This window comes from Danio rerio, chromosome 1 (assembly GCF_049306965.1).
Source record: "Danio rerio strain Tuebingen ecotype United States chromosome 1, GRCz12tu, whole genome shotgun sequence".
Classification (NCBI taxonomy): Eukaryota; Metazoa; Chordata; class Actinopteri; order Cypriniformes; family Danionidae; genus Danio; species Danio rerio.
The window spans coordinates 60,632,501-60,647,357 of record NC_133176.1 but is presented as its reverse complement, the minus strand read 5'-3'; the positions used below and the strand labels follow the sequence as shown (position 1 = coordinate 60,647,357).

At 38.2% G+C, this 14,857-nt stretch overlaps 1 protein-coding gene across 7 annotated transcripts in view; it reads right to left on the bottom strand.

The window, feature by feature from the left end:
• Positions 1-4,745: 4,745 nt before the first annotated feature.
• b3gntl1 (UDP-GlcNAc:betaGal beta-1,3-N-acetylglucosaminyltransferase-like 1) overlaps positions 4,746-14,857 on the bottom strand; it is a 17,546-nt gene continuing 7,434 nt past the window's right edge. For 2 of the 7 annotated variants that reach the window (XR_012402652.1, XR_012402655.1), the window contains 7 exons: positions 13,815-13,910; positions 9,147-9,242; positions 8,643-9,041; positions 8,195-8,330; positions 6,809-6,877; positions 5,797-5,871; positions 5,120-5,678 (listed from right to left, as the gene is read on the bottom strand). Coding sequence is in view for 4 of the 7 variants with exons in the window: in XM_068220770.2 (XP_068076871.1) it covers positions 5,598-5,678; positions 5,797-5,871; positions 6,809-6,877; positions 8,195-8,330; positions 8,643-8,767; positions 9,147-9,242; positions 13,815-13,910 (678 nt within the window). In the remaining 3 variants the exon portion in view is untranslated. Of the gene's footprint in view, positions 5,679-5,796; positions 5,872-6,808; positions 6,878-8,194; positions 8,331-8,642; positions 9,042-9,146; positions 9,243-13,814; positions 13,911-14,857 lie in introns of all 7 variants that reach the window. The other 5 variants (NM_001423740.1, NM_001033742.2, XM_068220770.2 and 2 more) reach the window with 4 other exon arrangements.

Genomic DNA, 14,857 nt, shown 5'->3' with positions numbered 1-14,857 from the left:
GTGGCTAGAAAACATCTTAGGGGTTTCAGAAAAGTCTATGGGGTATATGCCGAAGCATGCTAATAGGACTTTTAATTTGCCAGTAACCTGGGTTAAGCGCTCAGATTGTACAAGAAGCACTGCATTAAATTACATTTCTCTTGCCATGTCTTTATAATATGAGCATTTATTTTACCTCAGTATATCTATGGAGCTTCTGCAATTCTGACGGGCGCGTGCGAGTAAACCGCTTTTTGTCTCGTTTTACGCTTGAGCAACTAAATAAATGCTAAAGTTTATTTAACTGAATGTATTTTAATGACATTACAACATCGATGCTGTATAAGGAACCGTATAAAATGGAAAAAAGTTCACAATAACAGCTCACCGGAAGTGTATCAGCATGGGAACAGCACTAGCTCGGCATATACCCTATTGTGTGGTTCTAGATAGACAATGAAATAGAGAGCTGAAGTTAAAACTGCAAAAAGTGTCCCAGATTACCTGAATTCACCCTTTCATTTTACATGCCTAAAATCAGGTGTTTATGACTTCTGTGCTCTTTTTACAGTGAACGAAGTCATTTATGACATTAAACTCCTGTTTACATGGGTGAAACACAAACCACATGAAATATTACTATTAATACTATTGTAAATTAAAGCAAACACTGTAGTGTTTATGAACCGTATTATTATTAAACGTGTATAGGCGATATCTGCAACATTACACTGAATGGGTAACATTTGATTTTGCAAATTAAAAAAAAATTATGAATAATTTGAATGAATTCATAAAAATTAAAAAATTAAAAAAAATTAAAATTTTTTAAAAAATGTAAAAATTATTAATTTTGTTTTAACACTGTATTTAGCAACAGGCATATATTTAACAGTTTGAAATGAATATTAGGCAATCTCAGGCATTGTTTTTTTTTTTGTTTGTTTTTTTTAAAGGGTTTTAAAGTAGGGGAAGGATCCATTTAAGGATCCAGTCCTGTTACCAAAAACCAAGTTCCTTTTTAAAAGGTCGTTTTAATGTCAACTAATTGATTAGTCTTCCACTCACAAAAGTGTTTATCTTAAAAAAAATAGTTGGTGAAAAGTTTGAATAATTGATATTTATTACAAAATAAATCCCTAAATATGTACAAAAACAAAAAATGCAAAGACATTTCTTTTTAAAATATTTTCCAGGAGACCCAAACTGCAAGATTGAAAGTCCTCAAGTCACATAACTATAAGTCTACTATTGGATAAATTATGAACATAACAGACATTTAACCTCATTTCTTGGATATTCTTCTTAATGAATGATCCAGCACACTGTGATATTAACTAGTGAACTAATAAACTGTTATACATACTTTAGTTTTACTACAGTAAACTGTGGTGTATTGGTTGATTTGTTTACATTACCATAGTACTTTTTTCATGTGGGTGGAATTTTCATTCATTCATATCACCTGCTTTCAATAGTACAACAAATTCACAATAGTATCTGGATGCAGCCTTTATGATGCAAGCTGAGACTGCATTACTCAGCAATGCAATGTCAGACACAAATGGAGCTAGTGACGTCACTGTGACGAGTAGGGTTAGGTGAGCCCATTAAAAAGCATTGGATGCAGCCCAGATTGCACTGCATCAGGTCTGCAGCCACACCCCTCTCCAAATTCGCGTGTTTATGATTATTGTTTTTTTCCTGTATCTACAATGAAGGTCTATTGTGAAGTGATGCACTGCAAAATAAATGCTTTTCTTAGTTTTTTTGTCTTGTTTCTAGTCCAGATGTCTAAAAGTTCTTAAATTAAGAAGCATTTTCAAGACAAGCAAAACATATTGTCTTGTTTTAAGAAATAATATGCCAAAATTAAGTGAGTTTTTCCTTATATCAAGCTATAATATGCCAATGCAGGGGTCAGCAAAATAATCTTATCACAAATCGAAAAACAAGATTTTTTTATATGTTAAATGACTATATGTTTTGCTTGTCTAGAAAATGCTTAAGAATTTGTAGATTTTGGACTAGAAACAAGACACAAATTTGCAGTGTATCTGACTGAACTCGTGTGGTATTTACATTAGTGAAAGACACTGGGCACCGGAATATGATCTCCTGTATGGCATGAGGCACGCGAACAGCTCCTTCTGAGAGTGTGTATGACTGAATGTGTGTGTGTCTTGAGGTGCTGTGGTTATTCTGGGCTCTATAAACACTCGTATCAGATGCTGCTGAGTCGCGCGCTGTTATTACGGCTGCACGCGCCTCGCGGGACACTGAGCGAACACTGCGCATGCGTCGAATATACAGCATTATTATTATTAGCGCTTCTGTGAGCTTTATTTTTTTCAGTGCTGTTTAATGGAGAGATTTGATTTATTAAATTTTTATTAACAAATATCTTATAACTAGTTACTTTTATCTTCGCTTTGATGATAGTAGATACTACTTTAATAGTTATGTTGTACTAGTATTCAGCTTAAAGTGACATTTAAAGGCTTAACTAGGGCAAAGTCATTGGATAATAGTGGTTTACTCTGTAGGTAATCGAAAATATAAATCATTTTAAGGGGGCTAATAATATTGACCACAGTAGTTTTTACTTTAAATTTCTTTTTAATTTCAACTAAAATAAATAGGATTTTTACCAGATAAGATATAATAGTAAATACTGTAGAAAAATGTCCATAAATCACAAAAAAATCACATAATAATTAAAATTTCAGAGGAGAGTTAAGCATATTTTCATTTTAAAGATGCTTATTTTACATAAAGTGACAAACTCAAACTCACAAGTCTTGAGATGATTGATTCAGACTCTAATAATAAATATACATTTATCAAATATATATATATATATATATATATATATATATATATATATATATATATATATATATATATATATATATATAATATTTAACATTACAAATTGTATTTCTAATAAAATTAACCACAATTTTATATCAATTTAATTTCACATTATTAATTTAATTAATGTTATTGTTAAACAAGGAAAAAAACTAAAAACTAAAAACAATAAGCTAAAAACAATATTTTTTATTAATTAAAAAGCATTTTGGAAAAGTCGTATTTAGGAAGCAGGGCCATATAATCTGAACAAACATTCACTGGGATTTGAGGTGTGTGTGTGTGTGTGTGACTGGAATGTGTGTGGTATTAAGACATTATCTAGGGTCAGCAGTGGTGTGTGAGTCTCAGGTGATGGAGCATGTTTTCTCAGTGTTTGTGTGTGTGTGTGTGTGTGTGTGACAGGTCATTTGTGTAATGACTGGTGTTGAGTTCTGACCTTAAACCCACACGCCATCCTAAACATGTTCAGGTCACAAACCCCTCGCCTCCCTCCCTCACACACACACACACCGAGAAAACATGCTCCATCACCTTACACACACACACATACATACATGCACACACACTACTGCTGACCTCAGATAAAGTCTTAATACCACACACACATTCCAGTCTCACACACACACACACACACACACACACACACAAACTAAACATATCTGCAAGACCTCAATGGTTGAGGGTTTCTGCCATCAGACACTCACAAACACAAATACACAATTAAAACAGCAGAAAACATAATAAATATATATAAACACACTGCATATTTAATAATACATATTTCATAATTCATATCAGGACCTGTTGTGTGACTACATGTGTACTTATTCTGTACCTACATGAAATGAAACAGCAGAAGACTGAAACAATGTTCCTTCGTTAACTAAAATACAAGATGTAAAGTCATTTACACGTAAGAAATTAAAGTGAAAACCTTCGCTAATCCAAACCCAAACTAAAACAAGAAACTTTTTTTACAGGCTTTAAACAAAGTTAAATTTAAGAGATTTTTAAGACGGGCGAAGCAGTGGCGCAGTAGGTAGTGCCGCCACCTCAAAGGAAGAAGGTCGCTGGATCAAGCCTCGGCTCAGTTGGCGTTTCTGTGTGGAGTTTGCATGTTCTCCCTGCGTTCGCGTGGGTTTCCTCCGGGTGCTCCGGTTTCCCCCACAGTCCAAACACATGCGGTACAGGTGAATTGGGTAGGCTAAATTGTCCGTAGTGTACGAGTGTGTGTGTAAATGTGTGTGCGGATGTTTCCCAGAGATGGGTTGGAAGGGCATCCGCTACGTAAAAGCTTGCTGGATAAGTTGGCGGTTCATTCCGCTGTGGCGACCCCGGATTAATAAAGGGACTAAGCCGACAAGAAAATGAATGAATGACATTTTAAAGACCATTATTATAGTTATAATATTAGAGACATGTTAATACGCAGCTGTCAATCAATTCAGTGGGCGGGGAAGCCGCACTCCTGTCACGTTGCGATCTGCCTCAAAATGGGAGGGATTTGGATCCTATTTTAACATCAGGAAATTTAAATAAAGAGACGTGCTGTGTTTCTATCACCTCAATATGACTGTGCACACACTATACCTGCACACAGTTCTGTCCAATATTTTAGATATTTCTCAGCAAAACATTTTAAATATTGTATAAAAACAGCTCTACTTTTTTCCCAGCACACACTTTCTTTAAAGTAAAATAAATAAATAATATATATATATATTATATACACACACACACATATATATATATATATATATATATATATATATATATATATATATATATATATATATACATGGAGCACTTCTAAACAAATGTTATTGTAAGAAAAATAATAAATCCATTATAATAAACAGAGTTAAAAATGATATTTTTTAAATAAAAAGTTTAAGTTTTTGAGCTTTATTAAGACGCATTGTCGGTGACCGCTTGGCCAGAATGGATAGCACAACAGGAAGACTTTTTAAGGCCTAAATTTTAGATTTTGGCATTTAAGACTTTTTAAGAGCCAGCAGAAACCCTGTATTAAACTGAAGCATGTGCCAACTTAAACAAAAGCTTAATAAAAATATTTACAAGAAATAAACCACGCAAAAACACAAAGAACACATTATTAAAATAATTAAAGTTTAAAAAATGTATAAACAACACTCTAAAAGAATAAAAAACAAACCTGAATGAAACAAACGGGACAAACGTGTTTTCAGAAATTCCTGTCAATCAGCAAAGAGGACCTGATTGAGAACACTCACCACAGCTCTGCGGGAAAGAGCTTTATTTTGAGAATGACGTCACTCAGGAATGACGGAGAAATGCAGCGACACGCTGCAGCAGGAATGCAAACAGTGTGTGTGTGTGTGTGTGTGTGTGTGTGTGAGTGTGTGAGTGTTTGAATCTAGGTGCGAGAGGGATGTGAGATGTTTCTCAAGCTGAGGACTCTGGGAAATACAGTCTGAAGCTTTTCCCAGATCTTTAGTATCCGAAAACACACACACGCACGCACGCACGCACGCACCCGCACACACACACACTCTTCTTGCTGTTTCCCAGACTCTGACAGAAGGTTTGGCATTCTCTGCATTTCAGGAAGACGCTGTTGAGTTCATATGAGGTACCTGAGCTCTCATTCTTGTTGACTGTCTCCCTCAAACACATGCTATCTCACATACACACTCTGTCACCTACACACAGTCGCATGCACACACTCTCTCTCTCTCTCACACATACACACACTGTCGTCAGTTGAAATGGTAGTAATGGACTCCCTCTGTGAGCTGCAGAGAATGAAGATTTCCCTCCAGAACTCCATCTGTCATGTCCTGCATACACACACACACACACACGCACGCACGCACGCACGCACACATATAAATATATAAACACAGATACATACAGACACACTAACACATACAGACACACACACAAACACACACTCACCAGTTTGACACACACAATAAATGGTGGCGAGGCGTTTCTGAAGTGAAGGACAGGAATCTTCGGCTTTGGCCGCTCCTGAGAGAAACAGAAAGAGTTAAACACACAACACACACTCACATTTAGACCAGACGTGTGAGAATCTAGTGTACATACAGCATTATAATGTATATTACTGTAATATTGAGCAGTCATTGTAATAAAAATATTAAATCGCATCCAGACCTAACGCATGCGCCTGTCTCTTTAAATCATCTACAGTCAGGTGGACGCCGATAGGCCGTCTGTGTGTTGATCAACCGGTAAACATGTTTTCAAAGCCCCTCTAATAATGTTATTCATCAATATCTACACTCTGATGCTCGCTCTGAACTGCAGCAGATCCTCTTGACCATGTCTACATGCCTAAATGCATTGAGTCGCTGCCGTGTGATTGGCTGATTAGGAATTTGCGTTAACGAGCAGTTGGACAGGTGTACCTAATAAAGTGGCCGGTGAGTGTATAATGTTAAATTTTAGCTGTATTTTTTAATAACCACGTCTTCATTATCAGTCTGTTTGTCCTCTTCAGAGAGGAGCTGATGCTTGTTGGTGTAGGATGTGATATTTCCCCTCATTATTTCCATATTGTGCTGATTATATTGTTTTTGGCTGTGTAAGCTCGTCTGATTCTCAGGCCTAATGATGGATTGTCCAGGAAATTAATTATTCATGCGGGTTCCTGTGGAAACAGCTGACGGCTAATCTGAGTCTCGGCTTAAACCTGATTCATTGCCAGCATTATATTTGCATAACTAATCACTGTTCTGCATTGACATCCATTATGTTCTCATGAGGACGTTCACAGATCAATCTCCGGCCATGTTATGACCAATGATAAATTAATTGGGGTATTTAATTAATATGAATGTATTATTATTTGTTTTCCACACTCTAAACAGTATTTCTGATCACAGTGGGTCGACTCACACTCGGGAAACTGTTAATATCTGATGTTTTGTATCTGTCGTCTCACCTTTGACTCCTCATAGGTGTAAAAGCCCTTCTTAATTTTGTTCTCGTCCACGTCACAGAAGGCTTTCACCTGCACACACACACAAGGTGTTACTAAGGAACTGCTAAGGGTCCTTCTTGGCATTTATTAAAGGTGTTACAGGCAGATGCTATGAGTGTTAGTAGGCAGTTGAAGTTGTCTTTTTAACAAGAATAATCCAAATAAATATAGCATATGGGGTGGCTCAGTGGTTAGCACTGTGGCCTCACAGCATGAAGGGCGCTGGTTCGAGACCCAGCTGGGCCAGTTGGCATTTCTGTGTGGAGTTAACATGTTCTCCCCATGTTGGTGTGGGTTTCCTCAGGGTGATCCGGTTTTAAGGGGAATTGATGAACTAAACAGGCCGTAGTGTATGGGTGTGAATGCAGATAAACAAATAAATAAAACAAATAAATAAACAAACACACTAAATACACAAACAAAATAAATAAGTAAATAAATGAACAAACAAACAAACAAATAAATAAATTAAAATAAATAAAACCAACAAACATATTAAATAAATAAATAATAAATATATAAATAAACAAACAAACAAATAAAATAACTAAATGAACAAACAAACAAATAAATAAAATAAACAAACAAACAAAATAAATGAATGAACAAACAAACAAATTAATTAATTAATTAATTAATAAAACAAATAAAATAATTAATGAACAAACAAATAAATAAATTAAACAAACAAATAAAATAAATAAATGAACAAACAAATAAAATAACTAAATAAACAAACACATAAATAAATAAACAAAAAAATAAATAAATAAATGATCAAACAAACAAACAAATAAAAAAACAAACAAACAAATACAATAAATAAATAAATGAACAAAAAATAAATAAAACAAACAAACAAACAAAATAAATAAATGAACAAACAAATAAATAAAATAACTAAACAAACAAACAAACAAACAAACACTTAAATAAATAAATAAATAAATAAATAAATAAACAAATAAAATAAATAAATGAACAAACAAATAAATAAAATAAATCAATGAATAAACAAATAAAATAAACAAATGAAAAAAACAAATAAAATAAATAAATAAATGAACAAACCAATAAAAAATAAATGAACAAAAAAATAAATAAATAAATGAGCAAACAAATGAAAAAATAACATAAACAAACAAACAAAAATAAATGAACAAACAAATAAAAAAATAAGCAAACAAATAAAAAACAGAAATAAGCAAACAAACAAATAAAATAAATAAATGAACAAACAAATAAACAAAATAAGTAAGTAAACAAAAAACCAATAAAATAAATCCATAAATAAAATAAACAAATAAACAAGGACACACTCAGCTGCTGATTGTTCAGTGTTTTCACCTTGCTCTGGTTGTCTGGCCTCAGGCTGCGGTAGAGTTTCCTCCCCTGTTTTCCAGCATTCCAGATGGTGAAGGAATCCCATTGGCTGAGCACTCGCTCCTGCAGGAAGTCCACACGCAGATCCCAGATGGTCTGTCTGAGACATTAAAGACATTAACATCAGCAGAATGATGAAGAGTGTGGAAAATTGCAGGATTCAGGACGAAGAGCTGGAAAACATGCTGGCTTAAACTATTTAAAGAGTAGAAGACCCCCCCCCCACACACACACACACAGATGAGTTTGACGTCCAGCTGTGGCCTGATGGAGAGATGCATGAAAATTTGTGGAATTTCAGAAAGATTCCACACACACACACACACACACACACACACACACACACACACACACACACACACACACACACACACACCGTGATGAATCAGTAAGTGGCTGTAAACAGACTCACTCCAGCACGGAGTGTGTCGCTGCGTGTTCATGATAGCGATACACCAGCAGACACTCATCCACCCTCAGCACGAGACCCCCGAGACGAAGACTCTGATAGAAGAAGAGCAGATCTTCAGGAACGCCCTGAACAGAAGAGATGAAACAGGCTTTATTATGCAAAAATCACTTTAATAAGGGGTTTAAGTCCAGCTGTGTGTCAGCGGCGTGTGAATCTCTCCAGCAGCCTCTCAGGATCAACATGAATCGATTGTATTTGTAATGTAGTCGAATGTTTACCAACACAAGCGCAGCTGTTTAGAGCTCATTTCTCATCATGGTTTATGATGTCAGAATTTTCCGGTGTTTTGGAATGGATGTGTGAACAATCTTTTCCGGAAAAATTCCGTAACGTCCTCGTCTGTGTGAACAGTACTTTTTTTTAATTTGCCGGTAAAGTCGTTCCTTAAATCTTCCAGATATTTACTGTGTGAAAAGAGCTATTGTGTGTTGAGCAGAGCTTCACCTTGCCTCCCTCGTGAAACTGACCCACTTTCTCAAACCAGCTGCGCGAGCAGAACCAGGACGGCATGATGACGGTCGGCCCATGAGACGTGTAGACCTGCACAACACACACACACACACACATGGTCAGAAACGATCAAAGTGACACTGTGTTTAAAACAGATGTCCTGAGGATCTAAAGCAGGGGTGGCCAACCCCGTTCCTGGAGAGCCACCTTTCTACAGATTTCAGTTCCTACCCATATCAAACACACCTGCCTGTAATTATCACGTGGTGTTCAGGTCCTAATTAATTGGTTCAGGTGTGTTTGATATGGGTAGGAACTGAAATCTGCAGGAAGGTGGCTCTCCAGGAACAGGGTTGGCCACCTCTGATCTATAGAAACATTAGGCATCAGTTACCTATGGTTGCTGCTAAACTTTATATGAATACAACGATTTTACCTCATTTATCTTATTGTGCTACAAGCTGATCGCATACGAACATTACAACATTAAAACTATTGTGTTATATATAAACAAACTGTTAAAATTTTAGCTAAAAAGCCAAGGAGCTATCATCATTGCACAACAAAAATGTATAAAATATTTCATGGTCTTGCACCACCCCCCCTCAAACAATGTGTGATCGTCAGCAAGGACAATAAAAGACAGACTAGGTCATCTGTTAGAGGTGATTGTTCAGTTAAACTTAAGTGAACTGCTTTTGGACAATCAGTTTATTCAGTTAAAGCAGCAGAAAGACGGTATAAAATGCATGTGTATATCAGAGAGAGCAGCACTTAGTTTTAAAACTGTTCTTAAAATTTGGCTAAAACAAAATCAAATATGCAGCCACTGATTTGATTTCATTTTATTGACAATGATGTGTTGTATTTATTGTACTATAAGTGTATATTGTATTTGCTAAAACTGTTAAATTTGTTACTTCCTGCCCAGGGACTACAGATGTAAATTAGCTTTATAGCTGACTCTGGCACAACATGTCATGTTGTACATTGTCCCTGCATAAATAAATCAAATAAATAAAATAAATAAAATATGTTTCAAACTTTATAAAAATAGAAGAATAGTGAAAAATGTAACGTTTCTTAAACAATATTATTATTATAAATCCACAAGAAATATTCATTAATGATTAAATCGTCATATTATAATGCGTTCTGAAGGATCATCTGACTCCTACGAGCAAAAATAAAGTTTTAAATCATGAACAAAAATTATAATAATAATAATAATAATAATAATAAATCGTTACATTTATATAACGCTTTTCTGGGCACTCAAAGTGCTTTACACCAGTGTTTCTCAACAGGTGGGTCGCGACCCAAAAGTGGGTCGCAAGAACATTTTCAGTCAAAAAAACAACAAATGTTTAATTTTTAACCTATTTTGCTTAAATAAGACTTTTATTTTGAAATGTGCGAGAGACAACTGTACCGTTTGACATGTGAAATTTCATTTAATTATAGCAACAAATAAGTCAAAGCGCAAGTACAACCCCGAATATGTAAAGTATGGATTTACATATATTGACGACAAAAAAAAAGGCTTAAAACCTCAGTGTGTCATATGTAGTGATGTGCTCTCACAAGCGCACTTTTAGAAATCAAACATTTGTCGTTTTTACTTTGTAATATTTCTATAATTTGAGACATTTTGATTTGAATTGGTGATTTCCTCATGATTTATCGGTCACTACTTGTGTAATAAATAAATACAAATTAATTATAATTCCTAAAATTATATTATAGTCCTAAAAATTTGGGCCGCGGGTTGATGACCATGTAAAAATGTGCTTTACACAATGGGGGGGAATCTCCTCATCCACCACCAGTGTGCAGCATCCACCTGGATGAGGCGACGGCAGCCATTGTGCACCAGACCGCACACCACACACCAGCTGATTGGTGGAGAGGAGACAGAGTGATGAAGCCAACTATGATATGGGGAGGGTTAGGAGGCCATGATGGACAGTGGGCAGAATTGGGCAGGATGCCGGGGTTTATATATATAGTCTTTATATATTTAAATATTAAAATAAATATTGTTTAAACAGTGTGCTTTAAAATCAGAGATCTGTCTGTTTTCAGAAACATTAAAGCTGGTCAAGTGTGTCGTAAGGCCTCAGCGATGCTGCCCGCTGTGTGTGTGTGTGTGTGTTTCACTACATAACCTCGGCTGGAATGTGCAAACACACCCAAGAGAAACACGACTCCCTCCTCAATGAAGGAGCACATGAGGAGGAGCAGCTCAGAGCAGGAGACCACCACACAACACTTACAACTGGAGGAAAAGCCACACCGCCATTACGTCCAACACTCGCTATGGTAACGATATAACAAACACCATGGCAACTGCATATTTACACCACAGTAACCTGGAACGCATGCAGAGAAATGCTGCCTAGCAACCCCTCTGTAAATCCAGAATTATAGCAACATAGCAACCTTCCCTTCAGAGCAGATCTGACAAGACAGTTGTAAGTGTTGCTATGGTTTCCAGAATGGTTGTTATGGTACTGTCGGGGCACTCCAAAGTGGTTGTTAGGGTGTTGCTAGGTGTTACTATGACATTCCATGGTTGCCACAACACTGTACATGACCACTAAGCCACATATGGTTACTAGACAGTTGCTAAGGTGTTCTGAGTGGTTGTTAGGGTGTTGCTAGTTGTTACTATGACATTCTAGTGTTGCCACAACACTGAATGACCATTAAGCCACAGATAGGTGGTTGCTAGGCAGCTGCTAAGATGTTCTGAGTGGTTGTTAGGGTGTTGCTAGGTGTTACTATGACATTCCATGGTTGCCACGACACTGAATGACCATTAAGCCACAGATAGGTGGTTGCTAGGCAGTTGCTAAAATGTTCTGGACAGTTGTTAGGGTGTTGCTAGGTGTTACTAATATATCCCATAGTTGCCACAACACTGCAAATGACCAATAAGCCACAGATAGGTGGTTGCTAGGCAGTTGCTAAGATGTTATGGATGGTTGTTAGGGTGTTGCTAGGTGTTACTATGACATTCTATTGTTGCCACGACACTGAATGACCATTAATCCACAGATAGGTGGTTGCTAGGCAGTTGCTAAGATGTTCTGGACAGGTGTTAGGGTGTTGCTAGGTGTTACTATGATATCCCATGGTTGCCACAACACTGTAAATGACCATTAACCCACAGATAGGTGGTTGCTAGGCAGTTGCTAAGATGTTCTGGACAGTTGTTAGGGTGTTGTTAGGTGTTACCATGATATTCCATGGTTGCCACAACACTGTAAATGACCATTAAGCCACAGATATGTGGTTGCTAGGTAGTTGCTAAGATGTTCTGGATGGTTGTTAGGGTGTTGCTAGGTGTTACTATGACATTCTACGGTCGCCACAACACTGCAAATGACCATCAAGCCACAGATTGATGATTGCTAGGCAGTTGCTGAGGTGTTCTGAGTGGTTGTTAGGGTGTTGCTAGTTACTAAAGGGTTACTGGGATCTGAAGCAGTGGTCATTTCTCCCTCTGGGTTGATTATTGCGTGTGTTCTGGGCGTCTGGAACGCTCCGTCTGACCTCCTGACCCCTGAGATCCGCTTCCTGTCGGTGTGTGTGGACGATGACGCTCGCACACACTCAACACTTCTGTGGAAATGTGTGTGTGTTCAGGTACACATCCTGCCTCAGAGTGACCCGCTGACCGAGAGGCACGCGACCCGCAAAACACACACGCCTCGCCTTTCCTGACACACACACACAAACACACTTCCTGACCCCGCACACACACACTGAAAGATCTTACAGAGAGAGAGAGAGATCAAACAGACAGTCATAAAAGAGAGATATACACACACACACACATGTTAGTATGAATGTATGAGTGTGAGTGTGTATGCATGTATTGAATGTACACTCACCGGCCACTTTATTAGGTACACCTCACTAGAACTGGGTTGGACCCACTTTTGCCTTCAGAACTGCTTTAATCCTTCATGGCAGAGATTCAACAAGATACTGGAAATATTCCTCAGAGATTTTGCTCCATATTGACATGATAGCATCACACAGCTGCTGCAGATTTGTCGGCTGCACATCCATGATGCCAATCTCCCGTTCCACCACATCCCAAAGCTGCTCTATTGGATTGAGCTCTGGTGACTGTGGAGGCCATTTGAGCACTCATTGTCATGTTCAAGAAACCAGTCTGAGATGTTTAAAACTTTATGACATGCTGCGTTATCCTGCTGGAAGTAGCCATCAGAAGATGGAGACACTGTGCTCATAAAGGGATGGACATGGTCAGCAGCAATACTCAGGTAGGCTGTGGTGTTGACATGATGCTCAATTGGTACTAATGGACCCAAAGAAAATCTCCCCACACTATTACACCACCACCACCAGCCTGAACTGCTGACACAAGGCAGGATGCATCCATGCTTTCATGTTGTTGATGCTAAATTCCCTATTCTGATGTTCAGTTTAAACTGCAGCAGATCGTCTTGACCATGTCTACATGCCTAAATGCATTGAGCTGCTGCCATGTGATTGGCTGTTTAGAAATGTGCATAGCGAGCAGTGGGACAGGTGTACCTAATAAAGTGGCCGGTGAGTGTATAAGTGTGTGCATGTGTATGTGAGAGTATGCATGCACAGGTGTGTGTGTGTGTGTTTGTGTGAGACCTGTGTGAGGAGCTGTTCTGCACTCAGTGAGTTGATCCACCTGGTGTAGCGTTCAGTGGAGCCTTCAGGAACACGACACACTTTACAGCCCACAATCTGACAAAACACGCACACACACACACACACACACACACACACACACACATAAGAATGCAGTACAGTAGTGTTCATGCACGGTGGTTCAGTGGTTAGCACTGTGACCTCACAGCAAGAAGGTCGCTGGTTTGAGTCCCGGCTGGGTCAGTTGGCATTTCTGTGTGGAGTTTGCATGTTCTCGCAGTGTTGGCGTGGGTTTCCTCCGGGTGCTCTGGTTTCCCCCACAATCCAAACACATGCACTATAGGGGACTTGATGAACTAAATTGGCTGTAGTGTATGAGTGTGTGTGTCTGTGTGGATTTCAGTACTGGGTTGCAACTAGAAGGGCATCCGCTTTGTAAAACATATGCTGGAATAGTTGACGGTTCATTCCGCCGTGGTGATTAAGAAACTAAGCTGAAGGAAAATAAATGAGCAGTTATATGAAGTGTACAAATATCCTGCAGATTTTACATGCTTTCACACACACACACACACACACACACACACACACACACGCACACACACACGCACACACACACGCACACACACACGCACACACACACGCACACACACACGCACACACACACGCACACGCACACGCACACGCACACGCACACGCACACACACACACACGCGCACACACACACACACACACACACACACACACACACACACACACACACACACACACACACACACACACACACACACACACTCTTTGTTTCCGGTCAGTGTGTGTTTGTTTAGAGCCGCATGACACTGTTTCACCCGCAGTGACGCGGTGGTCACAGGTCAAGACAACAAACACACATCACAGAGCATGGAAACGACCTCTGAATCCCTGCTGACGCTCAATATGAACGAAAACACACACAGCAGGCTGACCGTCAGGATTAATGGACATATGACATCACTGCTCCAGGCTTCAGTCACATGACCCTGCAGAGATGGCTCTAATAGCTG